The 16,121-nt window shown below is 38.8% G+C and overlaps 1 protein-coding gene across 1 annotated transcript in view; it reads right to left on the minus strand.

Annotated features, from left to right (window-relative positions):
- Positions 1 to 238: 238 nt before the first annotated feature.
- Positions 239 to 16,121, minus strand: part of AQR (aquarius intron-binding spliceosomal factor) — a gene marked incomplete at its 3' end in the record, with an annotated part of 97,481 nt that continues 81,598 nt past the window's right edge. The window contains exons 29-35 of the mRNA XM_079768749.1: positions 15,743 to 15,930; positions 14,982 to 15,153; positions 12,632 to 12,802; positions 8,932 to 9,017; positions 4,154 to 4,328; positions 1,593 to 1,706; positions 239 to 571 (exon numbers count right to left, since the gene is read on the minus strand). Coding sequence (XP_079624875.1) covers positions 239 to 571; positions 1,593 to 1,706; positions 4,154 to 4,328; positions 8,932 to 9,017; positions 12,632 to 12,802; positions 14,982 to 15,153; positions 15,743 to 15,930 — 1,239 coding nt within the window. The remainder of the gene's footprint in view (positions 572 to 1,592; positions 1,707 to 4,153; positions 4,329 to 8,931; positions 9,018 to 12,631; positions 12,803 to 14,981; positions 15,154 to 15,742; positions 15,931 to 16,121) is intronic.

The following is a 16,121-nucleotide window of genomic DNA, read 5'->3' on the forward strand; positions in this document are numbered from 1 at the left end:
TTAATGAGAAAAATATCAAAGGAATGATTATTTGCCCTTCTGATTGAACTGAAATGGAGTTGTTCATATACATACAATTTAAAAAATATATCCAAGAACAAACACTGATTACCAGGTAACAAAAATAAGGACTGAACATTATTACCTTTAAAATGGCAGAAGCAGATACAAAATACAAAAAGTAACTTTACTTTGACTTTACAGGTGAAATGTCCTCCCTAAGAAAGGCTGGCATTGGCTATTTGGTCTCTGGGGCAGATGTGGCATCTTGCTGGGTGCCAGCCTCCGTGGGCACAGCCTCGGGGCCTGCTGCAGCAGCAGTGACCTCAGAGACAGCGGAGGTGGCCTGAGTCTGGCCGGGGGTGGTCTCAGTCTGACCGGGGGTGGCCTCCGTCTCACCGGGGGTGGCCTCAGGCTGAGAGGCTAACAGTTCGTGACTGACGCTGGCATCTGTTAGACAGGGGATGTCAGCCTGAGTAGGCATGCCCTCTTCTTCTGTTTCCATTTCTGTTTCCTGACTTTGAACTTCCTCACCTTCTTCTACCATAGCAGGTGGTAACTGCAATAAAGTCTAATAGAAAAAGTAAGAAAAAAGGAAAATATCAGTATGAATGAACTCAAGTAAAAAGAATTGGCTTATAAAGTTAAGCTCTCACATTAACATTATTATCTTCCTAATAGATACTGTTCACTCTTAAGAGTTCTCCAGAATAATGCTGGCCATTTCATGTTACAGATGAAACAACTCTGATGACAATGGCCTACGTTTTGCTGAATATGCCAACACGGATATCACAAATGATCAAAATACATGTTACATCTCTAGAGAGGAAAATAATATGAAAACCTATTAGATTTTTTAGCAAAGGAATTTGCTGTCACACTTCTGGAAAAACTGTGGCTGATTAGGACTGACCGACACACCAAGTCGAGAAGGGCCAACGGTGATCAAGGAGCTCTGTGAGGGGCAGGGAGAAACCAAGCCCTGGGACAAAGCCATGGCAGGGAGGGGGAGGGTACGAGACTCTGTCCCACCCAAACACTGGAGCAGCTCTAGATGCTGAGCCTGGTTGCTGGAACCGGTGGGAAAGGGATTAGTAAAAAATGAGGGGGCTTACCAAGAGGCATGAGGACACTTTGGGGGCTAAGAAATATGTTCGTTATCTTGACTGTGATGATGGTTTCACAGGTATATACATGTGTCAGAATATCAAATTGTATACTTTAAATAAGTGGATTTTGTTGCATGCTGAATTATACCTACATAAAGATGTTTTGAAAGTATGGATATTATATGAATACTAACAACCCATTTTCGTTTAGTTGGTTTTCTACAAGGAATCACGTATTTAAAGATTTATTCTGAGGTGAAGGGAATACAGTCAATAATATTGTGATAATCCTGCACAGTGACAGATGATTCCTAAATTAGTGGGGTGATCACATTGTAAAGTATAAAAATGCCAAATCACTATATTACTAATATAACTAATATAATAACACTTAAATTTTTTCTAAAAAATGATATATTCTGCAACAGATAAGATTCTTTAGTAAGAAGAAAACTAAGAGTTAGTGCTGAGAAAACTCACCTGATGATAGTGATGTGTGGTCTGTATCAGGTGCATGTACATGTTGTACACAAAGTTTGCCATTTGGGGCATATTCTTTATTACCTGTACTTCATGAGATGGTCTCTCCCCATTCTAGAAAAGGCAAAAAGGAAGTTAAATATAGTGAAAAACACTAAAAGCTAGCATTCCAATAGGTGTCCATCTCTCTGTTTTATGTGTAAGCATAAGCTTATCAGCCTGAAATTGTATTAAAAGCTAGTGACTCTTAGCTCCCTCCTAATCTCTACATTTTCTACATTTAAATTGAATCACTCTTTTTCCTTCTTTATTGTATTCGCACACTTACATCTTTATGTCCTCTAAACACAGATATTTATATTACGATTCATAACAGTAGCAAAATTACAGTTATGAAGTAGCAACAAAAATAATTTTATGGTTGGGGGTCACCACAACATGAGGAACTGTATTAAAGGGTCGTGGCATTAGAAAGGTTGAGAACCACTGGTCTAAAGTAATGGTTCCTAATACTGTATATGCTCCAAAGGCAATTCTCAAGATTCAGAAATAAAATGTTAAAACTGTTCTTCCTACTTACGTTTTTCTAAAAAATAAGAAGCTAACAATATCTAGACTGTCAGTCATGAAGGCGAACATTCAAAAGGAATTTTTACTAATAAAGAATGCATATACAGTCAGAAATGTTGGCAAACAGTAGTATAAAGTGTCAACTTTGTGTATCTATCAGGACCATCTGGGGGAGAATGTTCAATCAGAGGCCTGGCCCTGGCCCCAGAGATGTACATTCAGTGTCTGAGACAGAATGAGGTGCTTAGAGTGGAGTAGTATCTGACCACAATCTCAGAAACAATGCTTTCTATTGGTTCAGGTAAAGTAAATGAGAAAGTACAAAATTTGCACTTCTTCCTAAACCATATTAGAATAAAGATGAACAACTTTCCTATTTATAATCTATCATACAAAGTCTCCCCTTTCTTACTACAGGAAAATTTCAGAAAACCATAAAGGTAAAAAACTTTTATCAAGAAATAAATAAATAAAAGTGGCCAATTATTTGAGGCACATAAAGTTAGAAATATTCAGTACATTAAATAGCATTTCCCAGAATTCGGCAGGGTGGCAGGCACGCATGTAAGCAGGTGTTCTTCTGATAATGGTCACTTTCTGCAAAGGTCACAGCATCTGTGTGCAGAGGCTCCCATGCTGCTATAACCACAACACTGCCTTCAAAACAGGAGGGTTTTTTGTTTTGATCCGTTTGCTTATTTTCAGGTGGCTTTGCTGGGGAGCTGCCTCTTCTGGGAGGCAGTGCTAGCTGCTCAGCCCTCACTGCCCATCCCCACAGCCTCCTGAGCAGAGTCCCCAGGCCTGAATCCATGGTGCTGTGCAAAGCACCAGCTTCTACACTTCACCTCATTCATATTGCCTGAACTGCACTCCGAGTTTTCACCAGGTGTGTCCCTGTAGCCCTTGGGATTCAAAGCACCTGGGCATCCTTTTAACCCCAAGATCTGCCCCAGACCTCTTGTCAGGAATCTCTCTGCTTAATCATCAGCCCACAACAGATGGAGAACCTCAGCGCTATAGGATTGTGTCCAAACTTCAGAGACTGACACTCAAGGCTTTACATGACCCCACCCTCATCATATCTCTCCACCGGTTCCTCCAATTCCTCTATAGCAGCATTTCTTTTTCTCTTTTGGAAAGTACTTAGCATTATTATAAAACAGATACACAGAATTTAATCTTGTTTTGTCTCTAAGAGGGAGAAAAATGTACTGTAAACATTTAAAAGCTTTGTTTAAATTCCAATGGATCTCCAAGACATTTCATTAAATAAGAAGGCAAAGCCCAAGTCTATATAGTATGCTTACTTTCATGTAAGAAAGAAAATAAACAGGTATCTGCTCCTTTGTGCCAAGATAATATATAAAGAATAAACCAGAAACTAAAGAGACTGCTTTTATGGGGGGAGGGGAGAGGAAAGGGAAGAAAGAAGGAGGGAGGGGAAACTGGAAGCAGGGATGAATGAGGAGGGAGTGGTATTTCTCTGAGTGTAACTTTTTGTTAAGTATACGTGTATGTGCTGCTCCCTCCCACATTTTCCCAGAATGTAAGCTTCTTAAGGCTTCTCCAAGAGCTAAACTATTTATTACTCTGTTAAGGTCTCCTTACAAAGCTACACAATGATTATGAACATGGACTCTGGAGTCAGCCTGCCTGGGTTTTCAAATCCCGAATTCTTCATCTACTAGATGCTCGGCCAAACTACTTCTCTAATCCTCAATTTCCTCATGCGTAAAACTGGGTTAATAAGAAAACCTACTGAGCAGGGCTGTTACTGAGATGAAATAATGTACATAAAGAACTAATTGCTTGATACATGGTGAGTACTCAATAAATATTGGCATATATTATTTTTATATAGAAAATCTAATTTAGTTCCTTAATGCAAGCAACACTCTTAAATCAGTAATTGGAAGATCTGTCTGATGATGTTCCTACCTAATGTGATCATCCATAAGAGAATACAGCTGTGTAGAATGCAGAAGTCCTACCTTTCTACAGGTTGGGAAAGGTTCTGTTGGAATTATATGCAAATGAAGTGGGCGGGCTGTGAGCTGGCTGAAAGCTGGAGTTAGTTCAAAACAGTTTTGGAAGAGGGATACTCTGGCGAAGATATAAAGTCCAAGTCTGGCTCGAGACATGGCCACCACTAAGCGACGAACATCCCTTTGGGAAACAAACAAAAGTAATTAACATACATCAAGATTAATAACATATTTATGTAGCTTTTTTCTTTTTCTCACATATTCTACTAAATATTCCTATTAAGCTGTGTCAACAAAAAGTTAGGTTTCTTCAAAACTTAATAGAATAAACATTAAGTTAATCAATGTTATGTGATTTGTAAACCAAGTACAAAGTTAATGCTTTATTGCTAATCTATGTGTTGACTTCTTTGGGGGTAAGGGGGAGAAAAAAATCACAAAATAACTGATGCACTGACTAAAAAGATCCAAGAAGCTATATTGGTATTATGATATAGTTCAGTTGTCAGGCACCAGTAATAAGTCAATCTGAACCAATCTTCCTCCATTTCTTCACCTACAAACTTCCATGCTCTTCAAAATGAAATTTTACTTCCTCGGTAATTTTCACCACCGTTTTACACTTATTTGTAATAATAATTACAAATATAAACATACTAGAGGCCCAGTGTGCGAAATTGTGCGGGACCCAGAGTCCCTCCCACTGCCACCGCAGGACCCACAGTCCCTCCTGCCGCTGTGCGTGAAATCACATGAGACCCAGAGTCCCTCCTGCCGCCACCGCGGTACCCATCAATGCACCTCCTGGTGACCAGTCGTTTGGTCGTTCCGGCATTCCGGCCACTGGCCTTTTATAATACAGACTAGCGTTCCCGTTGCAGGAAAAATCCTGCAATAGGGTTTCCTGCTGCACTCTACCCCACCCTGCCTGCTCTCCTCCCTTGTCCCCCGCCCCGCGATCTCCGCCAGCCCCCTTGCTTTTCTGACTTCTCCGCCAGCCCGCTCTCCTTCCTTCTCCCCTGGCCCCGCCTCCGCTCCTCCCTTCTCCCCTGGCCCCGCCTTCTCTGCCAACCCGCCTGCTGTTCCCTTCTCCCCCGGCCCCGCCTCCGCTCCTCCCTTCTCCCCTGGCCCCGCCTTCTCCGCCAGCCCGCCTGCTGTTCCCTTCTCCCCCAGCCCCGCCTCCACTCCTCCCTTCCCCCCGCCCCGCCTTCTCCGCCAGCCCACTCTCCTTCCTTCTCCCCCGGCCCCGCCTCCGCTCCTCCCTTCCCCCCGCCCCGCCTTCTCCGCCAGCCTGCTCTCCTTCCTTCTCCCCCGGCCCTGCGTGCTCAACTTCCTTCTCTCCCGGCCCCGCCTCCGCTCCTCCCTTCTCCCCCCCCCCCCCAGCTTGCTTGCTTCTCTGCAGCTTTGCTCCCTTCTGCAGCTCTTGGCTTCTTTCTACGCTGTTGCGATATGCAAATTAGCCGTCATCTTTGTTTGGATAATTTGCATATTCATCCTGATTGGCTGGTGGGCGTGGCTTGGTTGGTGGGTGTGGCTTGGGTGTAGCGAAGGTGCGGTCAATTTGCATATTTGTCTATTATTAGATTAGATAGTATGTTGACATGGTATAACACCACATATAGCATGTCTTTTTTCATGTATTACTCTAGTACCTGGGCTCAATGCCTGGCCTACAATAAGTATTCAGTGTTCACATAAACAGTAATAAAATGGCTAAACTGAATGACACAACTACACATGTGACTATCTAATGAATATCAGTTTTCTTTATCTCTTAAAGGGAATATATGCTTTTAAAACTTTGAGTCAAATCAATTTATAAAAATAGTGCTATACATTAAGTCTAACTTTAGTATGTGTTTTAGTAAAAAAAGATAATTTTAGTTTCAAATATAGAGGACAGTTTGTTTTCTGGAGATGCTCTTACATGGCTATTTGAATTTTACAAAAAAGAAGACTTTCATGAATAATAACAAAGTCTGGTAAAATTATCCCTAATCCTTGAAAGTAAGGTTAGGGTGTTAGAGATCAAATGTTACAAAGATAATATAATAATCAGGGATTCTCCCATCCCCCCCACTACACAAAACTGTGAGATGTTCACGTAGGGAGGAGAAAACATATCCCTTCGCATAACATTCTGGTCTCCCCTTCACACCCAGAAGGCTCTCCACCTCTAGGCAGAGCACAGATCCAGGGCTGCAGCAACCCTGACCTGGTCCCTTGGAGGAACTGTGCTCTCCAGTCCTCAGGGCTGCAGTGCAGCAAAGCGGCTTCGCAAGCCTGATCTCCCTGCGCAGGAGGAGGGTTACACTAAGATCCTCTGCAGATGCAAGCATGGGCACCTTTCTAAGGATATGCTCAATGTCTTCCCAAATGGACTCTAAGCTCCAAGAGGGTAGAGATCACGAATATTAGAATTATTTCTACAGACCCAGAACCCAGCACACTGCCAAGTAATAGACTGACTTGAAAGGATTTGTAATGAGTGACCGAACACTATGAGCATGGCACACTACCAGTCAGAAGAGTAAGTGAGCAGACAGGGTTCCCTGAAGCTATATCTTGAACTCAGGGCAATGAGATCACCACCTGCTTTCAGTCCCAGAACACGACTGGGCAGGAACAACAGGCCGTCGTTCTGACAGACCCTTATGAGGACAACACAGGAAGTGACAGTCTCACTGCTTTGCCCTGAGCAGGTCCCCAGCATTTCTATTGGTACCTGGGGTATTGAAATCAGGTGGGGACAAGAACAACAAATGTTGGGAAAGGGACTAGAAATGTCTCACTACTCTGGCTTCTGAACAGGCCCACAGTGTCCCTAAGACAGGTTTCTGGAACTAAAGCAGACTAATCTGGCTCCTATACCATCCAGTCTACCCTGGTGAAAAAGATGTGGGCAAAGGCAATATGACAGGCACTGGGAAACAGAAAGGGTTAAACACAGAGTTACACATGACTTAGGTAATAATTACACCCAAGAGAAAGAAAAACATGTCCACACAAAAACTGGTACATGAATGTTCATAGCAGCATTATTCATAATGGCCACAAGTGGAAAAACCCCAAATATCCATCAACTGATAAATGATAAATGAAATGTGATATATCTATACAATGGAATGTTACTTGACAATAAAAAGGAATGAGGTATTCATACATGGTACAACAGGAATGAACCTTGAACACATTATGCCAAGCGATTCCATTTAAACCAAGTGCCTAGAATAGGTAAATCTAGGACAGAAAAGAGAATAGTGGTCACCAAGGCCCTGGGGAGAGAAGGGAGTGACTGCTGGTAAGTACAGGGTTTCTTGTTGGAGTGATGAAAATGACCTTAACTGACGGTGAAGACAGCTGCATAACTCCATTAATATGCTAAAAATCACAGGCTTGTACACTTAAAATATGTGAATTGTACAATATATGAACTATATCTCAATAAAGCTATTATTTAAAAGAGAAATAAGAAGGAAGTAGGTTTCCTTGATCTCTTGAAACTTAAAAAACAAAATATTAGAAAAAGATATGAAAGATTATCTCTGTGAACCGAAATATCCAAGAAAGGTTTGGTAAAATTCTAGCTAAGATACCTACGAAATTTATGTAATTGGAAGCATAAATAATACTTAAATGAACATTTCCCCTGTATAATCTAACAACACCTGAACCATCACCAGTAACCCCGAAGAAGAAACTGGACATTCAAGAGCAAATTTTGGCAAATACAAAGATTGATTACATGGATAATGGTATTTTTGCTTAGAAAATCTTGATATTAGACAATACCAAAACCAGGCTCTTGTTTAACCTTTCATTTATGATAAGTATTTTACCATCATCATCTATTTTCTTTTTTAAGTTTCCAGAAAAGTCAAGCAAAAACTAGCAGAGAGCTAAAGTCATGGGAATCTGGAAAAGACAAAGCATTACAGCGAAATAAAAAAGGTGGGGAGGGGAGGAAGCAGCGCTCGTGCACTCACACTGAGTTTATGCGAAATTTAATTATATAAATCGTAATGATGCCCCATTCAGACAGCAGCGAGCTCTAACTCTCGTTGCGGCAAAGGAACTGCTTTTTAGAAAAGCCAGTCTCAAATACTTGCTTGACAAATAAATAAACAAAAATAAACTGTATTTTAGAACACTACAGTCTTCAAACAATTTCTTGAAACATTCTATCTTTGCTTACTCTTACATAAAGTTATCAGTCGAATGGAACCTGAGCACTGAGCTAAGCTCCAAACAGAGCTTGACTTACTGATTATACTATGAGAGCTTGCAGAATTTTCTTTTTATATCCACCAAATAAAATAATAAAATGAACTCTCCATATAGTTTTGCTATTAAGTCATATGAAATGAAGGTTTATATAAAACTAAACAGCTACTTTGTAATCAGAAGACATTATTCCCATAAATCTCTAGTGCATAAGTACATCACAATAAGTGACAAAAATAGATTATTGTTTGTTTTGACAATTCTTAATACTGAGAGAACAAATGGTTCCTTTATTCTCTAACACTGAAGCTGAGAGACTGTGTGGAAACACCAGAGATCCTGTGCAATGAAAAAGTCATTCTGAAGAGACGCTTGTACCACTTTACTTCTTTTAATTTCTGACAGATCCATTCTTACACTCCAACATACAGCACCAAAAGCTGCCACAACAATTAATTATACTTTAAATTTAATAAAAGTCAAACTACTTAGCCACAGAAGTTTAAAACTGACACAGATAGTAAAGTTCAATGACATGATGACAGTTTTTCCTCACGCACCTGAGATGGCCCACTGCCCTGGTTCGTACTAGAGAAAGAAGAATATAATCATTCTGTTGACCTTGAAATCTGTCAACAGTTGTCACCTAGAAAGAAAAAAATGGTAAGTACGGCATACTTAAAATAATCAATCCAAAATAAACATGACCATATACTTGGCATTCAAAAGACGAACTAATGAACATGAACTATTTGAAATAAACCACGGTAACCAGATGGCTATGTCCCTATGTTACTCATCTTTACCTCTGCTGAGCTGAATAACATCTGTGGAATTCACAGTCTTCCCCTACTAAACTACTCAATTCCATGAAAGCAGGCACTGTGTTTAGCTCATTATCTGGTATCCTGGTTTGATGCCCAGCAATATAACTTAGTTTGCTCACTTATCATTGAACACATTCCTAGTTCTATAGCATTCCTCTATCAAAAAATAAATAATCTTCATAGTACTTATTGTTCAGTTTGAAAATACATGTACAAGTAAGGAAATTCAGGGAGGTTTCAGTCTAATATTGGCACCCAAGCATTTATCTTTTTCATTAATTCAACAAAAAGTTTAAATGCTTATCCTGTAAAAATTACAATCATGGTCCTACCTTTGGAAGTTAACATTTCTTTTGAAGTCAGCTTCACAGAGGTATAACTGACATACAGTAAAATGCACTCAAGTGTGCAATTTGATACATCCTGACAATATACAGTATATTCCCTTAAACCACTACCACAACCAAATTTTCCAAGACCTCAGGCCCCTTTTTGTCAAATCTGTATTCCCCACTCCAGGCAACCACTGAGCTGTTTTCTGTCACTATAGATTTTGTTTTAACCAGTTCTAGAATTCCATAAAAATGGAATCATACACTATGTACTTTTTTTTAAAGTTCTTTCACTCAGCATATGTTTCTGAGATTCATCCATGTGTTGTATACATTAAAGTTCATACTTTTTTACCTCATTACTATTCTACTGAATGCACACCACAATCTGTTTATCTACTCACATGTTCATGTCATTTGCATTGCCTCTAGTTTTGGGCTATTTTGAATAAAACTGCAATGAACATTCTTATATAAATATTTTTGTGCCATGTTTTCACTGCTGTTGGATAAAAGCTCAGAGTGAAATTGCTGAGCTGTGTAGTAGAAGGTGCGTAACTTTATAAGAAACTGTCAAACTGTTTCTAAAGTTACGGTACCACTTTACACATTCATCAGCAACATTCCAGTTCCAGAATTCCAGTCGCTCCACATCCTTGCCAATACTTTGTATATGTCAATCTTTATAATTTTAGCATTCTACAGGGTGCATAGTGGTATACCACTATAGTTTCAATTTGTATTTCCCTGACAACAAATGATGGTAAACACTGTTTCACATGCTTATTTGCCATTCATATGTCTTCTTGAGTGAAATATCTGTTCAATACATTTGCCAATTTAGTATTGGGTTGTCTTCGTTTAACAGTGACTTTTACAGAAGTTCATATATTCTGAATTCAAGTGCTTTGCTCTTGTGTGTGGGTGTTATATTAGGAAATTCTGTTGCCATCCTGACCATGTGGAGAGCTTATCTCAAATGAGAAGGGCTGGCAGAAGGATGAAATGAAACTTGGTCTCTGACTACATCACCAAGTCCCTCTAACCTGGAGCCATGCTACTTTCATCTTGCTAAGGGAGGGAGTAACTGTCTTTATTATTTGAATTAAGTTTTTCTGTTATTTATAAATAAAAGAACTCAGATATTGAGTTTCTTCTATTTCTAAACTTTCTACATCTCAAAGTTATTAGCTACTCAATTTTCACGGTCTATACCCCTTATGGAGTGTCTATTCCTCACCATAGTCGTTTCAATTTTATCTTCATTTCTATAATTTTGTTTTATTTTCTTCCATTTCATATTTTGTCTCTTGCAGAGTTCTTTAATTCTCTACTTTGTAGCCCTCCCTCTCAGATATTGTTACTTCATTAAAGTACTTTAAAATTCAAAGCTAAATGTGTATTCAAAATTTCATCTGTTCCAGGTCAACATGTTTTTTTCTGGAACATGTATCTTGTCAATTAGTATGTTTTGATGCTCTTTACCTGATTTTTTTCCTGTATAAATTGAGCTTGTACTAGTCTCCTCTTCCCCACTATTTTGCCACTAAGTAAGTGGATTTCCTTACCCACTTACTATGTAAGTGATTAGGGTGGGGTGAGCAGGACTGTGTTCTAAAGGCTGGATGGGTTTTTTTTCACAATAGGTTCTCTTTTCTTCTGCTACTATAGAGACAGTCTATTTGCAAATAAAGCTATGGCACATACAGCTCACCTAGAGGTTTCTTTGAACCAATCTGGGACCAGGAAGGGGTCTGCTCACCCCAATTTCTGAATCCACTGTTCAGAAACAGGGATGTGGCTCTTATACTTCAGAGTATGCCACTCACCGTCATGAAGTGCACACTTGCAGGCACCTTCAAGACCAGTCCCCTAAATTCCCTCCTTCCCCTATTTCCTTCATGATTTTAGTCACCCCTTTCTGTGTTATCTCACTAAAAATGGAGTTTGTCTTCTCTTCTCCCCATTTTCCTCTTACTTTTGGATTATTTCCAAGAAAAGGTGAAAGAGCTTTTATACAGCCATATTCACAACCAAAGTCCTAACCTCATCATTACTAATGTATTTGGTTGTTCTTTCCAATTTTCAACATTTTATTGATAAAATCAAGCATATTTATTTATTTATTTTATATTACTCCCCCCACATCTCATTTGCTGTGGACATGACCACAAAACATTTTTCCCACTAGGTTTTCTTTCTGCTACATTGCTAGCATTTGGCCTATTGGGAACATTTTATGAGCCCTTACTTATTTTTGTTGCCTAGATCAGATCTGTCCAATATAAATAAAACACAAGTTATATGTGATTTTGTAATAGCCATCAGAGATTTTCCAACAGCTGTCTGAGATCTCTGGAGTCTTGCAGATGTTCTGTCTAGCTAATCCTTCTGGGTTGCTAGTGACCAGACAGTTTGATGTGATCACATGATCATCCAATGTTCCTGTTATATAAGACTAACTGATGTGATAACTATGGATTGAGCAAGAATTATTTTTAAAAGGGATTAAGACTCAAACTCAGGAGGAACTAAGGCAGTAGAAGGAATCACAACATGTGAAATTCCTTAATAAAATTTATTAACTTTAAGTAATTGTGCCTATGTTACACATAATAAAAAAAAAACCTTTACAAAAAAAAATCTTAGGTCTAGAGGCACTTCACAATTCTTAATCTTCAAGAAAAAAAAAAAAACTCCCCTATATACACACAAAAAGAGACAGAACAAATTATACTTTTGCAAACAAAACAAAAAGTGATACAATTCCCATCTCTACTCTAATACTACCTAAATAATCTAATTTTATTATCCATCATTTTGTCAACAAAAATGTTATAAACATTTATTTCTGATGACTATCTATAAAAATTTTCAGTGTGGTAGTTAAGACAGGAGTTCAAAGCAAACCAACAACACTGACAGATAGGTTTGTCAGAGAATTACTTCGAGTTCCTATGACAGCATTTTCTCACCTATCTTAAAAGGAGATAGCAAAGAGACGAAGTGGGACAATATAAAGAACTCATAATAAATACAAATATTTCCATCTTACCAATATCATAAATAAGAGAATATATGTATTATATTCATAAAATTACCTTATTTGGTCTTCCAATCAATGGATTGTTCCCACATCGTCTATTGATAATGTCACGAATAAGATGCTTTTGCCCATTATAAGTTGTTAGAATACTGATCTTGTCAGCAGGGTAACCAAGTAAACACATGTACATAAAGAGTGCCACTACATATTCTGCCTCTCCAAGATTCTGCAAGGCAAACAGAATCAGATTGTGCATTTATTGTCTTTTCTTTCAATTTTATATAGTTAACCAACTGGCACAGCTAGCACATTTATCACACTTCAAGCGGTGAAGAGTTAATAATTTGGACAAGTGAACACCTTACATGAAACTGATGAGTAACATTACCCTAGAGTAACACTGACAAATAAATGTAGAATATTTTAAGTATTACCCTTTGACATTTGCAATATATTTGTAATAAACATCATAAAATAAAAGTTACCAACTGAAAGACTTAATATTTTGGGACCACAACAATCACAATGCAGATGGATAATTTCCTGCTGCAGGAACAATGGCTATGGAAAGAAACATTAACATAAAGGGGCGAGGCAACGGGCTTAGAAGCCAGTATAAGATTCAGTCTAATAACACATACATCTAGCAGTACTGTAGTCAACCTTCAATTTTTACACCATGCTTTTCCTTCTTCAGACTTCACAGTATTTTTGTGTTTTGTGTTTGTTCTCTTATGATGGCTGCCACCTCTACTTTACGTGGGAAGAGGCTGTGGCCTCTTATTAGTCAGTCTGGCTGACTTTAGGGAGTGGTCAAAGTTGGAGGAAAGGAGCTCCCCTGAGCCTGAAAGTCAGGAAGCACACACAGGCTGCTTAGTGCAGGTCAGGAGAGACTGATGGGAGGAGTAAGAGATGAGGGAAGAAAGCAAAAGGAGAAAGAAGTACAACATATAAATCAAAAAAGAAAGACAAGAAGCTGCATTTCGTGTCAAGGCAACAGGAAAATTACAGGAAGACCTTCAAAAAAGCCATTTATATTCTGTGACACTTGTGACACTCGCACAGGTTATCTCTCAAATCTTCTGGTTCTTTGGAAGACAGCAGGGAAAAGAAGCTGCATGACTGTGTAAATCTTATCAACAGCAAACTACATTTATTTAAGCATCAGCTCTAATATAGGTAAAAGAAATCTTTTGGTGTAAATGCTGCCAGGCCTTTTCGTACCGATTACCAATATATATTTCTATATATTTGTTTTTCTGTTCCTTTTTATAAATAAAATGGAACACTACAGATATACTTACAACTTGATTTTTTTAATTTTATTTAATGCAGCATAAACATTTTTCCTGTCAGCAAACCAGGTTATAATGTTGTCATTCTTTTTTTTTATTTTTTAATATGCCGTATTAATTTCAGAGAGGAAGGGAGAGGGAGAGATGGAAACATCAACGATGAGAATCATTGATCGGCTGCCTCCTGCACGCCCCCCACTGGGGATCGAGCCTGCAACCGTTGCATATGCCCTTGACCGGAATCGAACCTGGGACCCTTCAGCCTGAAGACCGACGCTCTATCCACTGAGCCAAACCGGCTAGGGCTAATGTTGTCATTCTTAGTGGCAATTCAGTATTTCATTATATGGAATAGGTAACAATATAATTAATCCCTACTGATAAGACATTTATGTTGTTTCTAATTTCCAAAATAATTTGTAGTAAAAGATAAAATAAACATTTTAGCATATAAATCCTTTGTAAATTCATCTAATTTTTTTTAGGAAGAATTACTAGAAGTGAGAACATTGTGCTTTTAATACATACTGACAATCTGCCTACCAAATTACTTTCCTACTAGCATTGCATGAGTATAGAATTTCCCCAAACCTACACCAACAAATAGTATCAGAGGTGAAAATATGTGCCAGCGATTTGTACTTGCTATAAATCTATATTTGTGAGTGTGTGAGAATTGCATATTCTTATCCTTATTGCATTTTTCTGTTGGGGAGCTGATTTTTTTTAAAAAAAGCAAAAACTATTTATAAGAGTTCTATATAAATTCAGATTTCAACCTGTTGTTTGTTAAATGTTGAAAATTTTTTTCCTCAAACCAGTATTTTTCTTTATGATTTTTGTGTCTGGTAACAAGCTTAATAAGCTCTTTCTCACCCCAACATTATATATTCATCAATATTTTCTTCTTTCTAGAAAGTTTTCTAATAGTTCCCTTTGTGTATGTATCTTTAATCCATTTGAAATTAAATTTTTTATGCTGTGAGGAGGGGATCTAACTTTCCTTTATTTAATGACTAGCCACATGGCTCGTATCACTCACTGATTTAGGTAGTAGTTCCACCTGCCAAATGCAAAATAAACTTAAAAGTCTTACGTTTTTTTTCTTACCTGATAAAAGTAAGGATTAGGCTCAGACTCTCCCACTCCCTGAAAATCTTCAACATTGATGAGCTGGAAGTCATACAGCAAGCCAGCATTTGCTGTGCTAAACTCCGGCAAGAGCTGCACATGGGGTAAATTGCCTAGTTTCTTGTATCGCCAGTTGTACAGGTTGCACAAGCTTTCCAAAGACAAAGCCCCCCAAACAGGAAATATTAGCAAGGTAAAATCCCTTTTATCATAGATAGGGTGTTTCTAAGGAACTGTGTTCTTCCTCTTAATTCTCATCCTCCCCACTTTGTGCTCCTCTCTCTAGCAGTAATGCTTTTTCATCCTTTGCCTCCCTACTTCAACTAACCAAATCAGAGGGCAGACGACAGTACAGAAGTGACAGCTCCAAAGTGCTCTCTGAGGCCATGCTATCTTCACTCAAATCAAAGAGCAGGGAAAAGTCCATAAATTCAGGAAAATTTTGAGGTAACTATGAGATAGGGCCTGTACACTTTATGAAGCAAAAATTGGTGTGTTCTCCTCTGGTTAACTTTTTGTTTTATATTTCAAAATGATATTAACTGCATTATCTTTGGGGGGCATAAAAAAAGGAGAAGGACAGTGGAAAAAATTCACAACCCATGCCAAGGCAATAAAGGTGTTCAGATACTGAGAGGGCCAGTTCCTGGACAGCAGGGAGTGCTGAGAGTGTATACAGATGGTGCCATCAAATACCCTGATTACTGAGCTGGCACCCTTAAACTAGAATAACCCCCTACCTTGCTCGGGCTCTCCCTTGGGCATCAAGGTCCACAGTAGGAACTCCAATCCGGACGAAGCGAGTGAAGAGAGACTGCTCCATGTTGGAATACTTCTGAAAGGCCATGTTCTTAATGACCGGAGGTAACTGGTGATGATCACCAATCATAATCCATCGTTTCAGTCGGCTAAAACCATCCTGAGGATTCTAGAAATGACAAGTGAGGAAATGGCAAAATATTCTAATTGATAGATTATCCTGCTAGTCTCCACTTATTGCACAAATTCTTGCTAAATGGCTTCATTAGCTTACTAAATCTTCATATTCATCTGCTCCACAGAGAGGACTCTGGCACATTCATAGAATGACTTGTGAATCAAGTATAGGTGCCACTGCAT

This window comes from Cnephaeus nilssonii (assembly GCF_951640355.1).
Source record: "Cnephaeus nilssonii genome assembly, chromosome: 4".
Lineage (NCBI taxonomy): Eukaryota > Metazoa > Chordata > Mammalia > Chiroptera > Vespertilionidae > Cnephaeus > Cnephaeus nilssonii.